The sequence below is a fragment of the Thermomyces lanuginosus genome (assembly GCF_041956635.1).
Source record: "Thermomyces lanuginosus strain ATCC 200065 unplaced genomic scaffold VTN49scaffold_29, whole genome shotgun sequence".
Lineage (NCBI taxonomy): Eukaryota > Fungi > Ascomycota > Eurotiomycetes > Eurotiales > Trichocomaceae > Thermomyces > Thermomyces lanuginosus.
In genome coordinates, this window is record NW_027192363.1 from 937,444 (window position 1) to 959,572 (window position 22,129).

Consider the following 22,129-nt stretch of genomic DNA (forward strand, 5'->3'; position numbering starts at 1 on the left):
TGTCGTTGGCCTTTCTGCCGTCCAAAGCCGCATGGTTATGGCACCTTCGGTTATCACCACCGAGGACATTTGCGTGAATGACAATTTCTATCACTGTCCTAAAGACCCAAAACTTACCCTCGACACCGACCATGGAGTGAACGCTGTGTCGCTGCCGCGTGCCAGTGCGGCCGCGAAGCAATTGGTTCTCGATGTGTTGAGGAAGCGTGTAGCGGACATCGATGTGGCTACCTGCGAACCAGGGGAGGAGGATGCCTTTTACGTGGCGGATTTGGGCGAGGTGTATCGGCAGCACCTCCGCTGGAAGCTCAACATGAGCCGGGTCAAGCCGTTTTATGGTGAGCAGTGATCCCGCGGTGCTGGCCCAGTCTGCTCGTTGCGCCTCTGATGGCTGACTGATTATCTTAGCTGTCAAGTGCAATCCTGATCCGCAGATCCTCCGTCTGATGGCCAAACTCGGCAATGGCTTTGACTGCGCGTCTAAAGCGGAGATCGATCTCGTCCTCAAGATGGGTGTTGATCCCAGCCGCATTATCTACGCACAGCCGTGCAAGACCAGGTCCTACCTGCGCTATGCCGCGGAGAAGGGAGTCAAGCAGATGACGTTCGACAATGCCGATGAGCTGTACAAGATCAAGGCCGACTTTCCGGATGCTGAGCTGTACCTGCGCATCCTGACTGATGATTCGGACAGTCTGTGCAGACTGAGCATGAAGTTCGGTGCCTCGCTGGAGTCGGCGCGCCAGCTTCTGGAACTGGCCCGAGAACTTGAACTCAAGGTTGTCGGCGTGAGTTTCCATGTCGGCTCCGGTGCGGAGGACCCCAACGCCTTCCTTAAGGCTGTGCAGGACGCCCGCTATGTGTTCGACCAGGCCGCGGAGGTGGGTTTTGACCTGCATACCCTAGACGTTGGGGGCGGCTTCTGCGACGAGACGTTTGAAAAGTTTGCCGCCGTTGTGAGCAACGCGGTCGATGTGTATTTCCCCCCGCACATTCGCATCATTGCGGAGCCGGGCCGCTATTATGTGGCGAGCGCCTTCACTCTGGCGGCGCATGTGATCGCCCGTCGTACGGTCCGTGACCCGGCTGATCCATCGCGCGATGCATACATGCTTTACCTGAATGACGGGGTGTACGGGAACTTTTCGAACATCATCTTCGACCATCAGCACCCGGTGGCGCAGATCCTGACCAGTTCCGACGACGGCAATTCATCCGACGGCTCGTGCGAGCCTCGGGCCATCGACTACAGCATCTGGGGCCCGACCTGCGATGGCATCGACATGATCAGCCAGCGGATCACACTCCCTGGCCTGGTCGATGTCGGTGACTGGCTGTACTTTGAGAATATGGGTGCCTATACTCGTTGCAGTGCCACCCGATTCAACGGGTTCCCGGACAATCACGACGTGATCTACATCTCGAGCGAGGCGGGCGCGTCGGCTCTTCTGGAGCATTGAGTTGATGGATTCGCAGGCTTGTTGTTCTTTGGGTTATTGTTCGATTTTCCCTTTCCTTCCTACAGCGGATATATATAAAAGTCACCTGGTCGATGTATGTGATGGTGTGTAATGGGGGAAGTCGAGCGTTCATCGTTTCGACTGGCGACCGGTGTTCAAAAAAAGTTTTGCACATTATATTGACTATAGACATTCCTTGGTCTTTGAACAGAAGACTAGATTTAGATCTAATCAATCATTTTCGGGGTATCTATGGGTCTTGTCTATGCCAGGATGTCTACTAGAGTCTATATACATGATAAATCCATGTTTAGACGGGATTCTGTACTGTGAGATCTGCAGATCCATGCTGAGTGCGGAGGAATGCGCCCGATTCCAACTTCTTTTTCCATCTTGCGGACTCGCCACGGGCAAGGATGAATGTGAGTCTGGCGAGGGGCACGTCTGCGCCATTTTCCATGGACGGTGCCGGTGTAAAAGTCCAACGGCCAAAGGCCCAGTTGAGGATATATGGCCGGATTCTCGCCTCTGAAGTTGGGTATGCTGGTGTAGGGAAGGCGGGGTCTGAGCCCTGTGGCGGGGTGTCCTGCGCAGAGGTGAGGATCACTCCCTTGATGCGGTATACCTCCTCCTTGGAGGCGGAGCCGAGCAGAGTTTCGAATGCTGGGATATCAATGCTACCGACGCCGGCGTTGTCATCGCCCGTTGGTGGCGTGCTTTGCCGCAACGTGACGGACAAAACCTCAACTTCAGACTGGTGATTGCTGTCGTGGCCGTCATGGTTGTGCCCATGGTGATCTAAAGCTGCAGAGATATCGTCACCGCCAGCCTTGGCCACCAACGCGCCATCAATGCCAAGTAGCACGTCCTTGTCCACCTTTCCGCGGTCAGACTTGACCCATGGCGTCGGCGGATCCAGTTCTAAATCTCCCAGCCGGTCGAGGCAAACCTCGAATCGCTCCTCGGGACACAACTCCCACTTGTTGAAGATGATTAAGTCTGTGTAGCGTGCCTGCATTTTGGCCGTGTAGCTGGTGTCCTCGTATCCTGTCCAGTTTTCCACATCGATCACGCTGATCACACCGTCCAGGACAAAGGTGTTTTCATCATTATCAACACCATTGGCCGCGCTCTTTTCCTTCTTCTCCTTCTGCTCCTGTGCAATTCGCTTTACCTCCATGACCAAGGTCGCCGGGAATGCGCTGCCGCTGGTCTCGATCACGATCCGATCCGGCTTGACCTCGTCGCGGAGCTGGGCCAGGGCATCGCCGAGCTGTCCAACGAGATTGCAGCATATACACCCATTGAGGAGTTCCCGGACGCCGGAAATCGCAGACCTCGAAGCAAGCTGCGAGTCGACCGCGACATCGCCGAATTCGTTCTTGAGCAGGGCTAGTTTGTAGGTAGGGGGCAGTTGGGGAAGTAGGTTAAGTAGGAGGGTTGTTTTACCGGCCCCTAGGAAACCCGTTAGGATTGTTATTGGGATTGGCATTGCGAGCGGCCCTGTATATTTGTTGTGTTTGGCTCTCCGAGAACTCTCAAGGGTCGAATTTGACTATCGGTTTGGAGGGTTTTTGATGATCGATGGTGGGGCCGTTTAGCCTTAGATATCCCCCGGTCTATGGATCCTCCATCAAGATCCATCAACAACAGCACCCTTCAGTGCCTTCAGTGCCTTCGCAGATCCGAGGTTTTAGCTACCTGACATTCAATCTAACATCCAAACAAGGATAATTGCACTTCTCGGTGGATCGCAGAAATTTTGATGATACATGTCACGCTTCTGCGGCCTTGGAGATGGAGCACTTTACGCCCGTTGGCAGTGCAGTTCCAAGCTGAAGCAATGCTGTATAAACGTCGACATCGCCCCAACTGCAACCTATCAGACGCATCCCTTCTGCGATTAATTGACACTTCATTTCAAATGAGCGCTAAACGATCGCAGGTGCAGTGTTTCGACGTGAATATTACGGCTGATAGCGATTAAATCTAACTTACGGCTTGGCCCTGGTCCTGGGCACGAGCCTTCTGTAATTCAGCTGGAGGCGCCCTCAACGGCACTAATATGGCTACGGAATCTACGTTCTCACCAACATTTCTGTTCTCCAACATACCGGTCTTAGGATAGCGCAAGTTGCTTGTGTCTCAGCACTCAGGTTGTGATGAACATGCCTCTCCTTTGTGGATTCAAGTTACGCAGGAAGAAGAATCGAAAGACTGCCGTCATCAAGGATAGTGAGGTTGCCCCGACGGTGGTGTCGCCTTCAAAGGCATCCATTTCTCACAATGTTCAAACTTCCACCACGGAAAGTGCCTCTAAGAGCTTGCTAGGGGAGACTGTGTCTTCTTCCTCTACCATCTCGGCAAACCCTGCTCTTCAACAACCTACTACGGAAGTTGCCCTTCCTCGGCCGAAAGATGACTTCAATCTTTGGGCCCGTGCCTTTCAATTCCTGCAGGCTCGTGAGTCCGACCTGGCAGGCGACTTTGCGAGGCATTTAGCGTCACTGCAAGACGACCCGGACCCCTTATAGCCAAAATCAGTCCAGTAGCTAGTGGCGCGTCTTCTAGACGATCGCGACAAGAAGCAATGACGAGTCTCGCTCCTGGGAAAAGATGTTAAAGTTCGAGAACAAGCGGAGAGACTGGTCAAGTTTCTCATCTGGTCCGATTCGATCGTTTCGACCATGGTCAGCTCTCAGCCGTATGCAGCATTAGCATGGTCTGGTGTTTCCTTGGCACTACCAGGATGTTCACCAAAGTCTTAAATTCGGCATGCACAATATCATATTCTGACCGTATTACAGCTCATTAGTAGCGGCGTTGCAGCAAATGCGTCCATGTTGAAGGGTTTTTAAATACCCTTTGTGATGTCCAATTGTACTGGCAGATAGTTGAAAAAACGTATCTGCAGACTTCACGTCGCGAAAGGTACAGAGAGCTCTTGGAGCCACTTGCGAAGCTCTATTCGCACATTCTTGAATACCAGGCTCGTGTTATATGTCATCTCTCGAAAGCACAGCTTACAAGAGCTTGGGAGAATGTTGTTGGTTGGAATGACTGGGAGGGAATGGTAGCAAATGTCGAGAGCTTGAGTGAACGTTACAATGGCTACATTTCTCCGCTTGAAGCGGAGGAAGTTCGGAAGAGCCGAGATATGGAACTGCAAGAGATGCAGGAGTCGCAAGTGATTCTGGATGAGATTCGAGTGATTCTGGAGGCGAGCAGGAGAGAAACCCAGAAGCTGAGCGATGACCAGAAACAGAGAGCCCACTTGCAGGATCTGGCTTGTGACTACGAGGGTTACAAGGATTTTAACCCGCGGCGGGTCCCAGGTACATGCGAGTGGTTTCTGAAGGATGATCGTTTTCTCGAATGGAGGAGCAGCGATTTCGGCCTTCTTTGGGTTTCTGCTGGCCCTGGTTGTGGGAAATCAGTTTTGTCACGGGCGTTGATCGACAAACGGCGTCTGGCCACTAATGTTGCAACGTCGATGATCTGCTATTTCTTCTTCAAAGACGGAGATGGGGGCCGCATGTATGCTCCTAATGCTCTGTGTGCGATTCTCCATCAGCTTTTTACCAGCACTCCCACGAGCGGTCTGATTCAATACGGGCTGTCCAGTCATAAGAATTATGGCAAAAATCTGGCAGGAAATTTTTCTGAGCTATGGCAAATACTCATGAATTGTGTTAAGTCACCAGATGCTGGGGAAATTGTCTGCGTACTCGATGCGTTGGACGAATGCCATCACGATAGCAGGGAGCAACTCATCAACAAGCTCAGGGAGTTTTACCAGCAACATGCCCAGGCGTCTGGTCCAAGACCAAAGGTCAAGTTCCTTATAGCCAGTCGCCCATACGACGATCTAGCGGCAGCATTCAGCAGATTTTCTCACACGCTGGCGTATGTTCCGTTCGATGGCGATGACAAATCCGCCCAGATTAGCAAGGGAATCAATCTAGTGATCGATGCTAGAGTGGACGAGATTGCCGTGATCTTCGAGAGGCCGATCGTCGAAGGATTGCCGAACGGTTGAAGAGTATGGAGCACCGCACATACCTGTGGCTTCATCTCACATTCGACATCATCGAGCAGAGCCCAAGTGAATACGGCAGAGTATCTGACGTGGAAGCGCTTCTTTCTAGCCTGCCTTCCCAGGTATCAGAAGCGTACGAAAGAATTTTGGAGAGAAGCAAGAATGAGTTTTATACGGAAACTCTCCTGCAGATTGTTCTGGCTGCTGCACGTCCATTGACTCTGGATGAAGCAAATGCGGCTCTGGCGTTAGGTGTGAAGAAAGGGCGGTTTGAATCCCTTGCCTACTTGGAGTCGAGCATGTGGCCCAGAGAGAATTTCAAAAATACGGTGAAGAATCTCTGTGGTCTCTTTGTCAGTACCCACGAGTCGAAGCTGTCATTTGTTCATCAAACGGCGAGAGAATTCCTTACGCATCCGGAAATGAAAGGGAAATGGCAAGGCCGGTTGAGTGTATCCGGATCACAGATCAGGATGCTAAAGATGTGTCTGGATTACATGTCGTATCCGGATGAGCGGATGCGTGTGTCGGACATCAGGGCAAAATTTCCGTTCGCGCAGTACTCTGCACGATATTGGATCGACCACGCGAAGTCTTTGGAAACAGAGAAGGATGCACAAGAGAGCATTTTGGGTTTCTTTCTCCATCGAGAGAAGGCTTACAGTGTCTGGGGCAGAGTATATGACCCTAATTTTCTCTTTCCTGAACGTATGCGGTATAAGTACCCTATGGCATCTCCGATATATTATGCATCATTGGTCGGTCTCCGACGCACGGTAGAATTACTGCTGAACGAAGGCCGGGATGTCAACTCAAGAGGTGGCCATTTTGGCAGTCCTTTCCTGGCTGCTTGTTCGGGAGGGCATACAGAAATAGTGCAACTGCTGTTAACGAGAGGTGCCGATGTCAATGCGCAAGGTGGTGAATATGGCAATGCCCTCTTGGCAGCTTGCGCGGAATGTCACAAGGATACAGTGGAGTTGTTGTTGGAGAGAGATGTTGATATAAATGCACCGAATGGTGGATACTACGGGAATGCTCTCCAAGCGGCTTGTGGAGGAGGCAATAAGGACGCTGTGCAGCTTCTGCTGGAAAGAGGCGCTGACATTAATGCGCAAGGGGGACGCTGCGGCACTGCTCTCCAGGCTGCCTGTCATGAAGTGTACATTGAGGTGGTGAAGCTCCTGTTGGCGAAGGGCGCTGATGTCAACGCACAGGGTGGAGAGTACGGAAATTCCCTTCAAGCTGCTGCTGTAAATGGAACATGAGGAGATCGTGCAGCTGCTCTTGGACAATGGCGCTCAGAGAGCGTGACATTTCCATGACTGATGAAGTATCAAGTTCTCTGAGCTATCTATTGCCTTGTTGTTCTGACCGTCTATAACCACGCTTCTATCTATAATACATGCTGGAGGGTAATGACCGTTCTTCCCCATGGCGCCGTGATGGACCTTCTGGAGGAGCCTTCAGTCACTTTCATGCAATCCAATGTTTGTGTCTGAGGCATGATCTTGGCCATTGATTGACATGGCATATGCTGTAGGCGGTTTACTGGTTTAGACACTGATCTGCCGAAACTCAAGGCCAGGGATGTTGCATACAACCAAGGTTGTCTGTATATCTTATGAGTATTGGGAGTCATGTTACATTATGAGCACAAGGAACCTTCTCCAGGGCGTTGAAGCATAAGACTTGAACCTGACAGCCTGGCACATTGACTCCTGGCATCCACAGAACACACTCTCTTGTAATTATAGCAAACGTCCACATCTCCCGTAATTTATTGATCGGTCCGGACTCCAAAGAATCCCAATGACGTCATCGTCTAGAGCACGTCTAGATCTCGGACAGAAAGCATTACGTAGGTATTCGGAGTCTTGCCGTGATTTCCGTGTCTTACTACGCTTAAGCAATGAATTTTCCATTCTGCACAAGGTGAAAAGAAAAAGTCAGAAATCTGGAGGCTGATAACAATCCTCGATATGGACAACAGCAGAAACGACGATCTCGATCCAAACACAGTCGATACCAGACGTATTGCGCAAACAACACAGTATGTCCTGGATAGTACTGTCGGCAAGATTTCTCAGGCGACGGGAAACGAAAGCCTCGGGAATGGTACGTTATAATACATTGTCTAAGTTCCTCCAGTTGCGATCTGATGCGGTTCGTTTACTTTTAGCCGTCGAGTACGCGAACACTACCGTTCGAGGTGCCTTGGGTGGCACTGAGCGTCCGGAGAGCAATGCATCGGAGGACAGCAAGACCAATGTCGACGAGATTAGTGACGAACAAGTCGAAGACTTTCTCAGGAATCAATATCGCAGCGTGAAGAGATCGGCTGGATGAACAGGAGCCTGAGGCCGACGTTCCTTGACATTATCCAACAAGGCAGTCGCGCTCCTTCCTCGGCTGCCAAAATGCTTAGTGATTGTATGTATCTGCTTCAAAGGCAATGCTGTTTTGCATCAACTCTCAGCAGCCATAGTCCTTATGATGTATTGATCAAGGGTTCATTATTGCCATGCCGCTGGAGACCATAACCAATTATGCGAAGGGCCCTCGTCGCCCCAGCCCCTGCAGTATTTCCGCATCTTCGAGCAAGCTGACTGAGGATGATGCTCCAGTAGGTCTGTCCTACGCTTTGCTGCAAAGAGCTTCCTAACAGCTGTAGTTCACTTGCCCTCGATCGAAATGCCACTGCGAATGGGCAAACCGTGACGACGATGAGTTGTCTGATGCTCTAGACACTGGCTTAGCCACAATGCCACGCCGACAAGGAGAGTACTTCCATCGTCCACCAGTATTGGCACCATATAATCGTGTCCCTGGGCTTGACGTCCTGTCATACACGTATCTGTACGGCGAGAACGGCGAAAGCCAGTATTGTGACCAGTGCCGATTCTGCTCTCAGCAGGGCAGATGGTGCGGCAGACGGCCAGTATCACCGAATATCAAAATCCCAAAACAGTTGCATCGGACTGTCTCAGAGAAAGAATTTGGCAATGAGAAGCAGTTCAAATCATTCAATGCCACTTGGGTGCAGGAGCCGCTGATTGTCAATACGGCGCAAGTCTGTGATGAGAACTTAGATCCGAGAGAGCCCTTCCAGCCTGCAGTATTCGTATGTTGCCTGTCCGAGCAAGGGTGATATGCATCACTGATATCACTGATCGGATCAGTCAAATAGGTTAACGTCGACTCCTAGCATCTTAATGACACATCAAAAGGATGACCGAGCCGGATCCTCGGAAAGTCTTCAGCGGACCTATCTCATGTCCCAGGCCCCGGCCACAAACTGTGCGAGATTGAAGTGGTACCGAGATGTTCGGTTGCCCTACAACGAGCACTGGGTGATCGAAGAGGGCTCGCTTGTCATCAGCGTGCACCCTTCATTTGTCGACTTGAACCAGGATGTTGTCCGAGAGGACGAGTTTCGGCTCAGACACGGCGATGTATATGTTGTCTGTCGCCTGTATGCCGACATGTGGGCTCTCTGCGCCCAGCTTCAGCTGTCTGAAGTCATTTTCCCAGTCAAAAATGGTGACACAGTAAAGAGCGGGCTGGAAAACATAAAATTTCTTCCTCTCTGTGCAGTTACCTTGGCAGCCAATTTTGGGTCGTTTGAACGTCGCTGGGTCACCCATCGAAAGCGACACTCTCAGTCGAAATTCTTCCCAGGGGGGGGATTGTGCATTACCCCTCCGAAGCGCAGTCACAGCCTGGAAGCGAGTCGGCAACTCCGACGATCCGATGAGATGGAGTTGTCTCTTCCGCGGTTGGCATCCGATGTCTGCAAAGCTCATCACCGCGTCCCAGCCGGTATTGCATATGCACCATATGATATTGATTCACCGCCAACACCTCCGAGGGAGTCTAATTCTAAAGAAACGTTGGGGGGCAAAACATTGAGGCAGTTGTGGAAGAAATTTGTTTCGAACGAGCCGTCGACCCTACGAGGATGTCTGCCTCGCGGTCCCGGAGATTCGTCACTGCAGGAGATCAGCTACATACAGAACGAACTGGCGCTGTTTCAACAGGAGTTGGACATGGAGAAGAAACAGTCACTGAAGAAGTCAGCAAAGTACGGCGGTGGAGTGAAGCCGCGGCGGAGTATACGAAATCTATTCTTTGGATCGAATCGGAAGAAGGAAATGCCTCTTTATTCGAACACATTGACAGAGAAGAGCGTATGCGAAGAAAAAGGATACCATTAACAGCTCTTAATTATGAATCAAACATGCTTTAATAACTCAAATCAACAGACTCTGTTTAATGTGATGGTTAATTTGAAAAGAATTTCCTGGAATGGCTTAGAAGCCTACTCGGCCAAGCGGACTATGTCTTGTTGGAAGGTCAAAGTGCGATTTCGTGAGAGGTGTTTTCATGGTATTTCGCATATAGCTTCAGTATTTTTGCAGACACATTGGGGTTGCCCTGATCTGGATTCAATGTAAACATGATAGAGCTCGGCCTTATGTAACAGTTGATGTGATACAGACTTCCGAATGCTGACTTTATTGGGAAATGTCAGTCATCCATCCAGAGACGGCTAATCTGATCGAGATGAGCCATTCATAGTATATCTGTCGATATGATCATCCGACTGATTGTTCAAGTATGGACAAAGTGTGAGGACAGTAACCCCTCCAGATACGCCACCAACGGCAAGAATTATATAACCATGGTCATCATCTCTCAAAGCCATGCAATGAGGTGTGCGAAGACGATACTCTGGAGGAAGCCAAAGCATATTTTCGTTCCGAATCCATAGCCATTGATCATTTCGTAGCGAAAATTGAATGTTCGACTTTGTACAGGCCCACGCAGAGCGGTGCTCGAGAGTCTGGCACTCCTTTCCCGTGGTGATGTCCCAGAGCTTGACCGTATTGCCATCAGTACCAGATGCCAGCAGTTGGCCGTCAGGCGAGAATGTAACAAATCGAACCCAATCAGTATGACCCTTGGGGATCTGGAGCAGATAACCAGTTGTCGGGTCCCAGAGATTGATCGCTCCGTCCGAAGAGCAAGATGCCAGCAGTCGGCCGTCAGGTGAGAAGGTAACGAAATAAACATGTCTAGTATGATTATCAAGTGTTTGTAGCTCGACATTCCAGCATTCGTCCACATTTGGCAACACCCTGATCCATTCTGGCACCTCTTTACTGAACATGCCTTTTACTACTGATTCACTAGGCGAAAAGGCAAATCCTGAAACGTATAGTTGGAGAGGTGCAGTTTCAGCTATTTGTCTGAACTTGAGGGTAAACCGTCGTGCATCATGAATGAATTCTACGTCGTCGGGAACTTCGTTGTCCTATAAAGTACTTTCAGCAAATTCCTGGCTCTTCCAATCTGTCTGGCAAACAGTACCTGTACGATAGATTGTAGCGTATCATGGGCTGTCAAAACCTCTGATACATGGCCCAGCATACCCATTGCCTCGACCCAGTGGAGGAAATGCACCTTAAGAAATTCGAGAACCTTGTCCAGCTCAGTAGCTGGATTTTGCATTTGAATAAGATGCTTAACCCAATAACGGCAGGCATACCGAACGTCCAGCGGCAGATACTTATTAATGCGATCATCGCCAACTTCATGGCGTTGCGTACCATAGCTATCCAACTTGCAAATATTTTTTCTCAAGCTGCATTTCATGACTTTGAGGCATCGACGAAAGATGAACGCATGCGTGTCGTTCTCATCGATCCATAATAGGTTTGTGCCTTTCTTCTCCGGATCAAGAAGGAAATCTCTGAATGATAAATGCAGTATCCGTACTGGTATGTCCAAATCATCCGGAATATTAAGAACCGAGTGGAGGAGCATCAATCGGCTTTCAATTTCATTCGTGTCCACATTCAAAAAGCTAGCGAGGGCTTTCTTCGAGGGGAACAAAGGAGTATAATGACTCCGACTGTCTCTTTGAATTCACGAATAAGCTGTTGGGACTCTTCCTCATCCTGGCCAGTAAGAAGTTGAGTAAGCACAGGCATATATGTGCCATCCATCTTCGACGTGTACGTGGTCTGATCGACAAGAATCGCTTCCAGACGCCTCGTAGGGTTCCGTTGCGTCTCACTGACAAATCGATATAGCGTAACTGCGAAAATAAACAACGGCACTGCCCTCTCCACAAGCACTTTGATCGTTTCTTGTCCTGGCCAGTCAGGCGATAATGAGCATTCGTCTTTCAGCTGCGAGAACTGATGGTTGAAATACAGAGATATGTCGTGCTCAATCACTGGCTTCGGAATCTCATGGAGGATGAAATTCTGGTGGTTATCATAAAGAACGGTTTCGGACCCGAAACCTGATCTGACGGCTAACTCAGGTCTGCTTGTCAAAAAGAACCGAAGCTGCAATGAACGTGACTGCTGGACCCGTGGTAGCATTCGGAGCACAACTCTTACGTCTCCCTCTTCACATTCATCGAGCGCATCGATCGCGATCACCATGCACACTTTTTGGTTCGATTTTGTTTCAAGCAGAGGTCGGAAAATGAGCTTATCAAATTGTTCTCGGGGTGCCTTTTCGGAGATATCAGGGTCATCGTCGATTGCCTTACCAATTGATGGAGCAAGCTGAGGGACTTTATTTGCAAGTTGTTTCGCCAATGTTGGGAATAGCCTCTTTGCATTTCCTCGGTCTTCCTCGCCTTTGTTGAAGAAGAAACTCACAGCAAGCGACCCCTTTTCATTGAGACGTCTTGCCACGGTGATGGCAATTGTTGACTTTCCAGTTCCCCCCATCCCGTTCAGCCAGAATACGCGTTTTCCGTTTGGCGACGCTGCCCATTCTTCAATTTTACTAAGTAGTTCAGTCCTGGTGCCTGGTAGGCAGTCGGCGTGCTCTTTTCCAATTTCGTCGGAATCGAATGTTGCACCTTTTGCAGTTCGTAATCTATCTAAAACGAGTTTCTTGTCCATCATGTTCGTGATCTCTCTGCGTTATGGCTGAATTTAGCAAACTGCAGTCCCCAATGTCAAAGTTAAAATCTGTTCGAATATTGCAGCTTACGTCTGGTCAAGTTGCAGAGTCGAATTGAAGTATGACCGATAATTTTTGATGGATTTGATGGCCACAGTTACTTCATCACTGTCCAGAGGCCATTTCAACCTAATTCCGATTTTCCTCATCGCTCCCCTGATCTCTACTAATTCGATCTTCTTTTTCAAATTTTCAAGAGTGGAACGACACCGATCGATATCACCGTCTAGTTTTCGGGTGTTTCCGAGACAGTCTAAATGGCTAGGGTCCTCAAGAAGTCTGCTAAGCGATTCCAAGACTTTTCGCAGAGCCTCGATTTCATCCTGGAGCTGGAGGATTTCCTGTTTCGCGTTCTTTACTTCCTTGATGTACTTTCCACAAATCCCGGCCAACGCTCCTGCGAGCTGAGCGACTGCGAGCACGGTCCCTGTGTCCACCATATTGGCGCCTGTGACCTAAAACTGCGCCATCTAATCCAGGCAAAAAGAGAGAAAGAAAGGGGAACCGGCAATAGTCAGTGCTGTGCGTCAGGACAAGTGCGTGAATTCTGACGACGATGTCTGAAGAATGACTGCAGGAAATATACTTATGATGATAACAACAAGCGCAATTACTCGAGTGGGGAGGAATAACTGAATTGACTGGGGGAAGTTGAGAGCCGCATCAAATTATGCAGAAAGCTCATGCAGATGCGAATCGGCTCAGTAGGACTGGCAGATCCGCCTTGGCTGTCAGGCAACTGTACGTGGCACACTTGTAGCCAATAAGCGTTCCTACACGAGCATAGCATTTCGCCCATTGGTTAGATGTGCCCTGCTCTTCTTTAGATTTCATCTGCAGAGAATTCCAGCTACTGCCGTAATAATGGTGCTTCTCAAACGACAAGCGTGGGGAGGCATGTCCAGATTTCCGAGTACTAGCCCTAACCCTAAGCTATCATGCCGTCGTAGCCTTGTAACTGAAGAACGAGGACAAGTGCACCATCGATAACCATGATTCCGTGGAAAGCCATAGTGATGAGACGCCAGCCGCATCTATAGTTTCGGCCGCACGCCCCAAACGCCCTTAGCAAGGTCTTCCACTCTGTCACTCCGCGAGTCCATATCGTACCTTCCCGAATGTCGACTGGCCCGTCCTCTCGCATCCGCCGAAACTCCTTTACATTCGATGCTCCCCAATTCTTATCGTGATAGTGCCGCGGATAAACTTCGCCAACGGATCCAGAGCCTTCTTGGCCTGCGGCTTCTCAAACTCCTCCAATTTCTGTCAATTGTCCCAGAGGCACATGTATAGATCTGTGATGTGCGTGACACGTCATTGCGACGGGAAGATATGGTGAAAGCACTGTAGAAACTCAACCCGGAAGTGGAGATCAGATGCACACCAACCCGCACTCCATCGTGTGGATCTGAATGCCCACACAGATTTTCCCAGAGGCGTCCTCCCAGTTGCGGCCATTTGACAGGAGTTTGCCCTCTGGGTAGTAGAGCCGAGCCGCTGCGTTGCGCGCCTCCGTCCGGATAGTCCGCTTTTGGAGTACTCGCCCACCATCTATGGTAAGCTCCTCATCGCGTAGTTTTCATGGTAGAGGAAATGCTCGACACTCGCCAATTATCGTTTCCATTTCTAAGGACGCAGCATTTGGTTACCTAAACTGAGTAGCTGGGGCCAGAGTCTCCGGCTGCGAAGTAAAAGACAAGCCGGAATAGCTGCTTGACAGCCAGGAAGCTGGTATCCCATAATCTACGTGACTACACACGAATTGTCAGAGTGTCCTATCCGTGAATTCGATCCAAACTCATCATTCATGGCCTGCAGTGGACGAAAAGAGGGCGAAAGGAAATAAATACGAGAGAACATCTGTAGCTAGAATTCGAATGCAATGCGGATGAACATAGAAATCACCGCCGTCTACCACTGAAATCTGAACAAGCTGAAGCTAACACTTTCTGATCAATCTTGACGCAGAATGAAAGTTGATCTGGCTCTGAAGGGTTATGGTTAGTCAACACTCGCTCCGGTAGCTCTACATTAGTGTTTTCCTGTATTGTATGCTGATTTCATGAATAGTGATGATGGCTGGTCGAGGATACTTTCGAGTAGATGAGGAGCTAAAGGGCTTCGTTGCGGTTCATGGGATGAATACTTGACCGAAATTATTTAGCCAGCGCATAGGGAAACGATGAACACGGTTGACCCACAAAGTAACAGTTAATAAGATAAGCACGAGTGGAAACCTCTCAGAACCATCAAAGACACCTTTACTTTTTAAAACTGAACCAGGAGCCGATCAGGCCCCTGCGTCGAGGTGGCTGCTGAAGCTGAGTTCCCGATCGGCAATCCGCCAACGCCTCATCGAGAGAGATCTCATCCTCGTCAATGAACAGGGCTTCAACGTCGAACTCAAGGTCCATCGCTATATCGTGCCAGTCGGGGAAAGAGGCTGAGCTGTCATTGTCGGGATTAGGATCGGCTTCCTCCTGCATCTTATCCTGAGAGTCCTCATGGTCATTGACGTTCTCCTTTGGATGCTTCTCTGGAGGTGGGGTCGAAATGTTGATCTTCGTCATAGTAGTTACCGTCGTTGCTTCTTCCTCTTGGTCGGGTACGGAGCGTGTGAAGGGGGCCGGACGACGAACCCTCGGTTTTGGGACCAGTGGCCAGGGACGTGCTGGGGAAGAACGTGTCGGTGTGTTGCAAGGCAGCGGAAATCGCTCGAGAGGAGGCTCATCCGGGTCCTGAATATAGGACTGGTAGGTCCGACGACGACGAGGCATGCGGCTTTCTTGCTGGTGCAGCGGAGACAAAACGCTTGGATGCTGTTTGTTCACGATGCTAGTGGTCGTTGAGGTAACAGCGACACCTATAGCTCCCCTCGGTTTAATTTCCGCCTCGTCGTCACTGTCGCTGCATTCGACGACCATAGAAGACGGAGAAGTGGACAGCACGTGGGAAGAGGGGACAGGGCAGAGGTAAGGCGAGATGTAGGGAAGGGACTCGTCCGGAGGCGCCATTTTGCTTTCAAAAAATGAGAATGTAGATGGCATGAAGCTCTTCTCTGCATGCGGCATGGTGCTGACGTAAAGATGAAAATGTCTGAACAATGAGAGTATAGAAGGAACGGGATGAAGGGGAGAGTATGCGTTCTGTGAGAGATGATAGTGATGTAGAGAAACGAAGGCCGCACAAGATTCCCTCAGAACAAGGGATTTTCGGCCGGGAGAGGTACAATATCCGAGTTGCGTATCTCGCAGGATAAGAGATATAAGTGCCGTGGAAAGACAGATGGAAGTTTGCCTGGGCGTTCAGTACTGCCCTGGCTGTTGCTCCGCCTGTCGGATGATAGATGTGAGATGTAGGAAGGAAAAGCTTCAGAGCTGTTCGAAATTTGTGAGCCTTCCTAAATCATTGAATATAAATACTGATCTGTGATGTTGGAAGTTTGTTCTCCCTGACGGTGAATGGGCGGAGTGAGATCAGGATTAGGGTTAACGTTGGTTTGCCCTAATTGCCACAGACGGTCCTGACGTATTAGGCTCTGATATGAATTCAGTGACATGTTTACTCTGTTAGTGAATATCAAGAAAGACTTCTTTATTGAATTATTTGGGTTGCATCAAGCTTCTCTGATGTAAGCATTTGAAGATTCAATTTCAGGGAGCATCCCCGGAGCTGGAGCTCTGATGGCTCCCCCTACATTCCCACCAGTTCTTAACTACAATTACCGGCCAGATCGCGCAAACTCGCGAGGTGGCAGCCATCTCATTGAGATTGACAAGGTGGTGAATGCTACATGCGCCTCTCCCAACCGCGGACCGTCCAGGGAAGAAGGGAATGCAAACTCGCTGCCTATGGCGACTCCGTTCAGATCAACGACATCGCCAATCCCAAACCAGACATGAATTTTTTGTGCCTCATCGAGTCTGGAATTTGAATTCTGAACCGCCGTTGCCCTCCTTTGGAATCATATATAGGGTTGACGAGCTCACCCCCCTTCTTTGCGAGATGACGGAGGATTTCTAGATCGTTTGCGTTCGCAGTTCATGAGTCCGGAAACTTGAGCTCCTGTGGGTTTTCAGAGTCGCCTGCGTATGGGCACTCGCTCTGCAATATCATACCTGTATGACTCTAGTTTCTTCAATAGAATCAAGTTGTCCGGATTTCCCCACTTATGAAGTTGCATCAACTTGTTTTCTTAGGTCATGTGAGACTACGACACAGTGCGGATACAGATACTGACGTTGAATTCATTGCAATAACGGGGTATCTTCGCTAATATACAACGAGGACAGCAAAAAAAGTACACAGCACAGGATATCACATCCAAAGTACCCATCGAACACCCCTGACAAACCCCTTGCCAATCCCTCTGATCACTTTGAAGATCATCACCAGCAGCCAAACCCACCACATGATTCCTACCAGCGTCCATTCGAGTAACACAAAGCCCACACGCCGCAAAAAGCGCACCCGCCGGTTTCGTTTTCGGAGTCCTTTGTCCAAGGCATCGCTGAGCTGTTTGATAGCAAGGGTGCTGGTCGTGTTCAGTTGCGTGCCCAGAGTTTCAGCGTCCTTGGCAGCAGCTCGCACCCGTGGATTGAGGGATTTGTTGATCATGATTTCCAGCGCGTCAATGTCCCGTTGTAGCGGTGTGAAATGGGTGTCTGTAAGCGAGGTAAGAGATTTGTTCAAGTTTGTCTTGGTCATTTCGAATCGGTCAAGGAGGCTACGTGCCGCATAGTCGAATCCATCGATTTGCGGTAACGGAGGGAGCGGTGTATGCGGGTCTGGTATGCTACGGGAGAGTAACTTGGGCGATGGGCTTCGTGCCTCGCTCGCTCGATCCGTGATCGCCCAGGCCTTGATACCGGACGACAAGAGAAGGGCTCTGCACCGTTGAATCTCGCGTTTGTCGAATAAGCTAGTATTCGTCAGGGTAGGAATGCTTCGTTCAGACAGACTCAAGTCACACGTTGAATGGTGCAATGAGGGCCGCTTTGGTGCGATTACACCTTCTCGGGTCACATCGGATCCCTTGACCAGGCTGGGTCCCAGCATCGCGATCTCATCTGCATTAAGCTTTTTGCTGCTCAACTGTGGAAGCGCTGTTCCTGCGTCGGTGCTCCTACCCTCAGTGTGGGGAGCGTTATGGGCAGGAGGAATATGGGAACGATCATCCACCTGGCGGTCCTCGGGCATATCACGTCCCAGTCTCTCTTCAGTTGTGACAAACTTTGGCACCGGTATCGGTGTTGAATCAAGAGGTATTGGCTTCGTAAACCTCCTGCCCGGTTTTGACGAACTAGCGCGGGATTCTGCGTCAGACACCGTTTGCTCCCGCCGCAAGCGAATTTTCTTGCCAGTGCCGGCGTCCGCATCTGCCCTTTCCTCCTCCGAATCATGGCGCTCGGATGCGAGGCTGGATGCATAGGAAGGCTGTCTGGAATGGCCACCTGCTTCTTTCCTCCAAATGAAATCGCCGACCTTTGAGACCTCGCTACCAACAATCTCCGCAATCTTCGTGTTCCTTAGCAGTCCGCGGAGCCTTGACTCCGGTTGAGTAGCTTGCTGTGGAGATGATTCCCCCAAGGCTGGTCCTGCCGGTAATGGGCTTGGTTCCAAGGTCCGCGCATGATCGCCGTCCCTCGACTCCGGTGCCAGCCGTTTTCGCAGGTGACCTGTTTCTGGCGAACTCTCCTCCGCTGATTGGAAGTGCTCCAACGGGTTGTGAAGTTTTCCCTTTGCTCGTTCTTGAAGAGACCCAATGACACGTGGAAGTCTCTTCCGCGGAGAGGGTGACCGACTCGATGGAGGTGACAGATTGGCAGTGATGCTGGGAAAAATTGGGCCTTGCATTGGCGAACTCGGGGCCGTGCTATCGATGTCCACTGAGAGATTCGTGTCTTCCTTCCCAAGTACGCTCGGCGTGGGTGATATCAGAATGTTTCCTGCATCCGTGTTCTCAAGAACTGCAGGGCCCGGCGCATCTACACTAGATTTTGCTTGAGGAAGAAGAGATCCGAGGGTATCGGGCATTCCGCCGGCATTGATAGCAGCTTCCAATTGGCTGGTGAGTTGTCTTTCCCAACTAGTTTGCCGCGACCTCCCACGTGGAATTTCGCTACCAGAACTCGAGAAACTGGACGAGCTCGGTGAACGAATCCATCGACGGCTGCGGTCTCTTCCGCTTGAGCTGTTTGGGCTGTGATGCATGTGAAGGGCGTTCCGAAGCTTCCGCCGGTGACGGCGTCTAGTAGAACCGTCGTTGTGGCTTGCATGATCAGATACTCCAACTGGAGTTTGCGCTAGTTTACCATCGGATGGTACATGGGCTCCAAGTCCAGAGACTTGAGTTGTGGGAATTTCTTGTTCACCATCGACGATGTTGGTACCAACATGCTGCAGCTTTGTCGGATCAGGATATAATTTGTTTCCATCTCTGTCGACAATCTTGCTCTTGTTGTGATCGTGCTCGAGCCACGCAGCGTCAGCCAGAAGTTCGCTTGGCGAAATAGACCATTCAAACCGGGGCCTTTGAGGCTTCGGTCCAGAAATTCCAATTTTTTTCGCTGCTGATGATGGTGATGTACCCACAACATTGCTATCTTTGTCTGTGGCTGTCCTGTCTCGTCGTGGATCTTTAAATGGTGGAAGTTCAAGACACTGATCAGGGTTATACCCTTCCCGATGTCCGTGAATATGTTCGACAGAGTTTATCCACTCTTGAACCTTTGCCACGTTTCCCCATCCCTCCGTCTCAAGGTCGAGGTGAATTTTCTCTCGGAAACGCACTCTTCTGTTGCGGATAGCCTGTAGGGGGTTGTACACTCGGCCAGTTTCCCTGCTGGTTGGCGTAGATTCCATATGTGCATGGCGGAGGGGAGGCAAGTATGAAAGTAGCCTCAGATACAAAGAAAACAGCTCAAAGTGCTGTCGAGCCTTTTCAGCCCTGGCTAGAGTGGCGTCTGAAAACTCGCGAGGAACCTTCCAATCTCGTTCGATCTGATCCGGTAATAGCGCTGGAATAGCATTTCCATCTTCTGAATCTCTTCGTTTGTCCAGCCCAATACGTGGAGACGCGTTTTCCAGATGTCGACGGCTGGAAGCGCCCAAGGGGCTGGTAAGTCCCTGGAGATCGTCCGATGCATGGTCAACGCCTTTCCGCCTGTACTCGCTGAGATACATGGCCAGTTTCAATATCCCGGTATCCAGTTCCCCAGCAGATGAACTTGCACCACGGAAGCCGGGATCGCTAGCTGTTCCTTCAGTGGACCGGTGATCAAATCCATCCGTCTTGGAGGCATCCGTTACGGTCCTCAAGGGCGAGTTCCCTACGGAAGTTTTCCGCAATTCTTGGCTAGGAGCTGCGGCAGGCCTGCGCTTGGTCACATCTCTATCCGTAGCTCGGCGCTTGGTTGTGCGGCCGGATGACAGAGAAGCCGTGTCCAACAAGAAGCTACCAGACGTATTTCTTTTCGATTTGGACTTCGTCTTGAATGCGCTATTACCCTCGGATTTGCCGAAGCCCCTTCTTTCTAGTTGCCTGCTACTGGTCGCATCGTTCTCATGCATCGTTGCGCTCATTTGCGAGCCGGCGCTCCTCGTACTCCCCGCGCGACTCGGGTTCACCGCGTGGCCAGTAGATGAAGGTAGTCGGTTATGATCATCGGGAGCGGATGAATGACTGGAACGGAATACATCGTGTCGGTGGTTCGACATCGGCGTCGATACTATTCGCGTCGGTGTACTCCGTAATGCGTTTCGCTTATGTCGGACTCGATGATAAGGTCATGGGGACTGGATTGCTTGAGCCACTACGCTAGCCAGTATCTTCGGCGACTTCGAACCAGGCAATCTGCGTCCAACAGAAATGAACAATGACAACGACGACGATATGTCCTGAAATCCAAAATGACAGCTCAGTCACCATGGAGTTAAGACGGCCGATAATCCTTAGGCAAACAGGGCAAACTCACCAAACACAACGCACGTGCAAATGCAAATTGGTGTTTGAGCGGTATGAAAATGCAAAATTCAATGCAAATTGTGAAACTACTTTCAAATTTCTCGTTCACTGTCACTGACGCAATCCAGCCAACAGAAAATCACGACTCGCGACAATCCATTCTCTTATTGGCTGGTTGGAACCAACAGACAAAGAGTTTAACTATGGCTTGGCGCTTCTCGAACCCGCAGGGAGAAGAACTCGAGGCACCTTCGATGTTTAGGGTTCAGCTCCAACAACCACCTCGTCTTCAGGTCTTGTTTACGGTACTATTCTCTGCGGGAAAACTTCGGATTAGGGGCCGCAGTCAAGAATGGCAACAATAGCCACGATTTGCGAACTCTCATGGGTTGTTCCAATAGTTGGCCATGAAATGCGAATTTGGGCACGCGACAGCACTAACAAGCGAAAACTGGTAGTAAGTGCCCTTGAATACGCCTTCGAGGACGTTGTTAGGCCGCCCATTGGAGTAGAAGGTTATGTACACGGAGTTATGCACACAGACTCGGAGTGTACTTTGTTCCGAAGCGAACAAGCTTAAACTCGACGACCTCAGTTCCAACAATAGTACCAATCGCTACCACCGTGATAACCCCCCCACTCGGCATTTTTCTAGGCGGCCATGATCCAGCCATACAACACGGTTCCAATTAGGAGAATATGGCTGTTGCTGTTCATTAGACTGCTACTTTCAGAACGAAAACGGCAGTCGTTTGTGCCCGAGGCGGAATACTGTGCCCACTGCACCAATCCACAGGCGTGTTGAAGTGTACAACATTCCTAAATTTCCCTCAGTCGGCATACGAAAGGTCACATGCCCCCGATACTTGCATATTGACTACAGGAAGTTAAAGTGAAATGAGAGTTAGGGAGGCTCTTGACCGATACCTGGATGGCCAGTTTCAGAAGCCAAGAGAGCCCGTCCCAATCAGCACCGTACGCTATGAAGAAATTTGGCTCGGAAGCGAACATTCACGAAACGCATAAAGGAATGCCCTTTAGAAATATTACGGTAGCGCCTCTTGGTCGATCAAATGGCAGTCAGCCAGGGGATAGCTGGTTGACCGCTGAGAGTAGACATCCTGTTTCAGAGCAGAATAAAATACCACCCATTGTTAGTAGTTTCATCGAATGGTAGTTCGGCAGAAATCAAAATGACAGACTTTCATGAGGAAGATGCGCAAGTAGCGCACCGGGGATCATAGCACACGGCGAATGATAAGGGTTAGGGTTAGGGTAATGGTTCCGGAGTTGTATGTCGAGTGATGTCACCGACCTCTCCGCGAGTCTCGTGAAACATGATGGATGTAAATACTACTTGTGCAAATTTGTACGTACTAAAACAGGGCACAATCATGAAGGCCCGTTATGATCTTATCCAAGGAGCTGGTATGAGCAATCATCGTCGGATCCTTGTGCCGACCAAGCAACAATGGTTGAGGAAGAGGACGAAGCAAACCAACAAATGCAAGTGATTAACAGATTCGGAATGGTGTCGACAAATGCGATAAATGCAGATGTAGGAGTCGTCGTACCGGCATATCCGTTGCGTCGTACTACTTTCTCGTGGTTACGACTGTACTAGTGAGACGTCGATACCAACACCAACTCCAACGAGGCATTGCTGACCTAGTC

At 50.2% G+C, this 22,129-nt stretch overlaps 9 protein-coding genes across 9 annotated transcripts; 6 read left to right on the plus strand and 3 right to left on the minus strand.

The window, feature by feature from the left end:
• Positions 1-31: 31 nt before the first annotated feature.
• On the plus strand, positions 32-1,460 carry VTN49DRAFT_3888 (uncharacterized protein; the record flags this gene model as incomplete). The annotated part of the gene is made up of 2 exons (XM_069411772.1): positions 32-338; positions 409-1,460. The coding sequence occupies 2 exons, from the start codon at positions 32-34 to the stop codon at positions 1,458-1,460; spliced, it is 1,359 nt and encodes a 452-aa protein (XP_069268358.1).
• A 310-nt stretch (positions 1,461-1,770) lies between these two features.
• Positions 1,771-2,952, minus strand: VTN49DRAFT_3889 (uncharacterized protein; the record flags this gene model as incomplete). Its single annotated transcript, XM_069411773.1, has 1 exon — positions 1,771-2,952. The coding sequence occupies one exon, from the start codon at positions 2,950-2,952 to the stop codon at positions 1,771-1,773; it is 1,182 nt and encodes a 393-aa protein (XP_069268359.1).
• Positions 2,953-3,628: 676 nt separating this feature from the next.
• VTN49DRAFT_3890 (uncharacterized protein) lies at positions 3,629-3,994 on the plus strand (the record flags this gene model as incomplete). The annotated part of the gene is made up of 1 exon (XM_069411775.1): positions 3,629-3,994. One exon carries the CDS (start codon positions 3,629-3,631, stop codon positions 3,992-3,994), a length of 366 nt encoding a protein of 121 aa, XP_069268360.1.
• A 536-nt stretch (positions 3,995-4,530) lies between these two features.
• Positions 4,531-5,499, plus strand: VTN49DRAFT_3891 (uncharacterized protein; the record flags this gene model as incomplete). The annotated part of the gene is made up of 1 exon (XM_069411776.1): positions 4,531-5,499. The coding sequence occupies one exon, from the start codon at positions 4,531-4,533 to the stop codon at positions 5,497-5,499; it is 969 nt and encodes a 322-aa protein (XP_069268361.1).
• A 5-nt stretch (positions 5,500-5,504) lies between these two features.
• On the plus strand, positions 5,505-6,767 carry VTN49DRAFT_3892 (uncharacterized protein; the record flags this gene model as incomplete). Its single annotated transcript, XM_069411777.1, has 1 exon — positions 5,505-6,767. The coding sequence occupies one exon, from the start codon at positions 5,505-5,507 to the stop codon at positions 6,765-6,767; it is 1,263 nt and encodes a 420-aa protein (XP_069268362.1).
• A 714-nt stretch (positions 6,768-7,481) lies between these two features.
• VTN49DRAFT_3893 (uncharacterized protein) lies at positions 7,482-7,848 on the plus strand (the record flags this gene model as incomplete). The annotated part of the gene is made up of 2 exons (XM_069411778.1): positions 7,482-7,617; positions 7,682-7,848. The coding sequence occupies 2 exons, from the start codon at positions 7,482-7,484 to the stop codon at positions 7,846-7,848; spliced, it is 303 nt and encodes a 100-aa protein (XP_069268363.1).
• A 175-nt stretch (positions 7,849-8,023) lies between these two features.
• VTN49DRAFT_3894 (uncharacterized protein) lies at positions 8,024-9,716 on the plus strand (the record flags this gene model as incomplete). The annotated part of the gene is made up of 3 exons (XM_069411779.1): positions 8,024-8,125; positions 8,174-8,623; positions 8,682-9,716. The coding sequence occupies 3 exons, from the start codon at positions 8,024-8,026 to the stop codon at positions 9,714-9,716; spliced, it is 1,587 nt and encodes a 528-aa protein (XP_069268364.1).
• Positions 9,717-14,750: 5,034 nt separating this feature from the next.
• Positions 14,751-15,503, minus strand: VTN49DRAFT_3895 (uncharacterized protein; the record flags this gene model as incomplete). Its single annotated transcript, XM_069411780.1, has 1 exon — positions 14,751-15,503. The coding sequence occupies one exon, from the start codon at positions 15,501-15,503 to the stop codon at positions 14,751-14,753; it is 753 nt and encodes a 250-aa protein (XP_069268365.1).
• A 1,303-nt stretch (positions 15,504-16,806) lies between these two features.
• On the minus strand, positions 16,807-20,208 carry VTN49DRAFT_3896 (uncharacterized protein; the record flags this gene model as incomplete). The annotated part of the gene is made up of 1 exon (XM_069411781.1): positions 16,807-20,208. One exon carries the CDS (start codon positions 20,206-20,208, stop codon positions 16,807-16,809), a length of 3,402 nt encoding a protein of 1,133 aa, XP_069268366.1.
• Between the last annotated feature and the right edge of the window lie 1,921 nt (positions 20,209-22,129).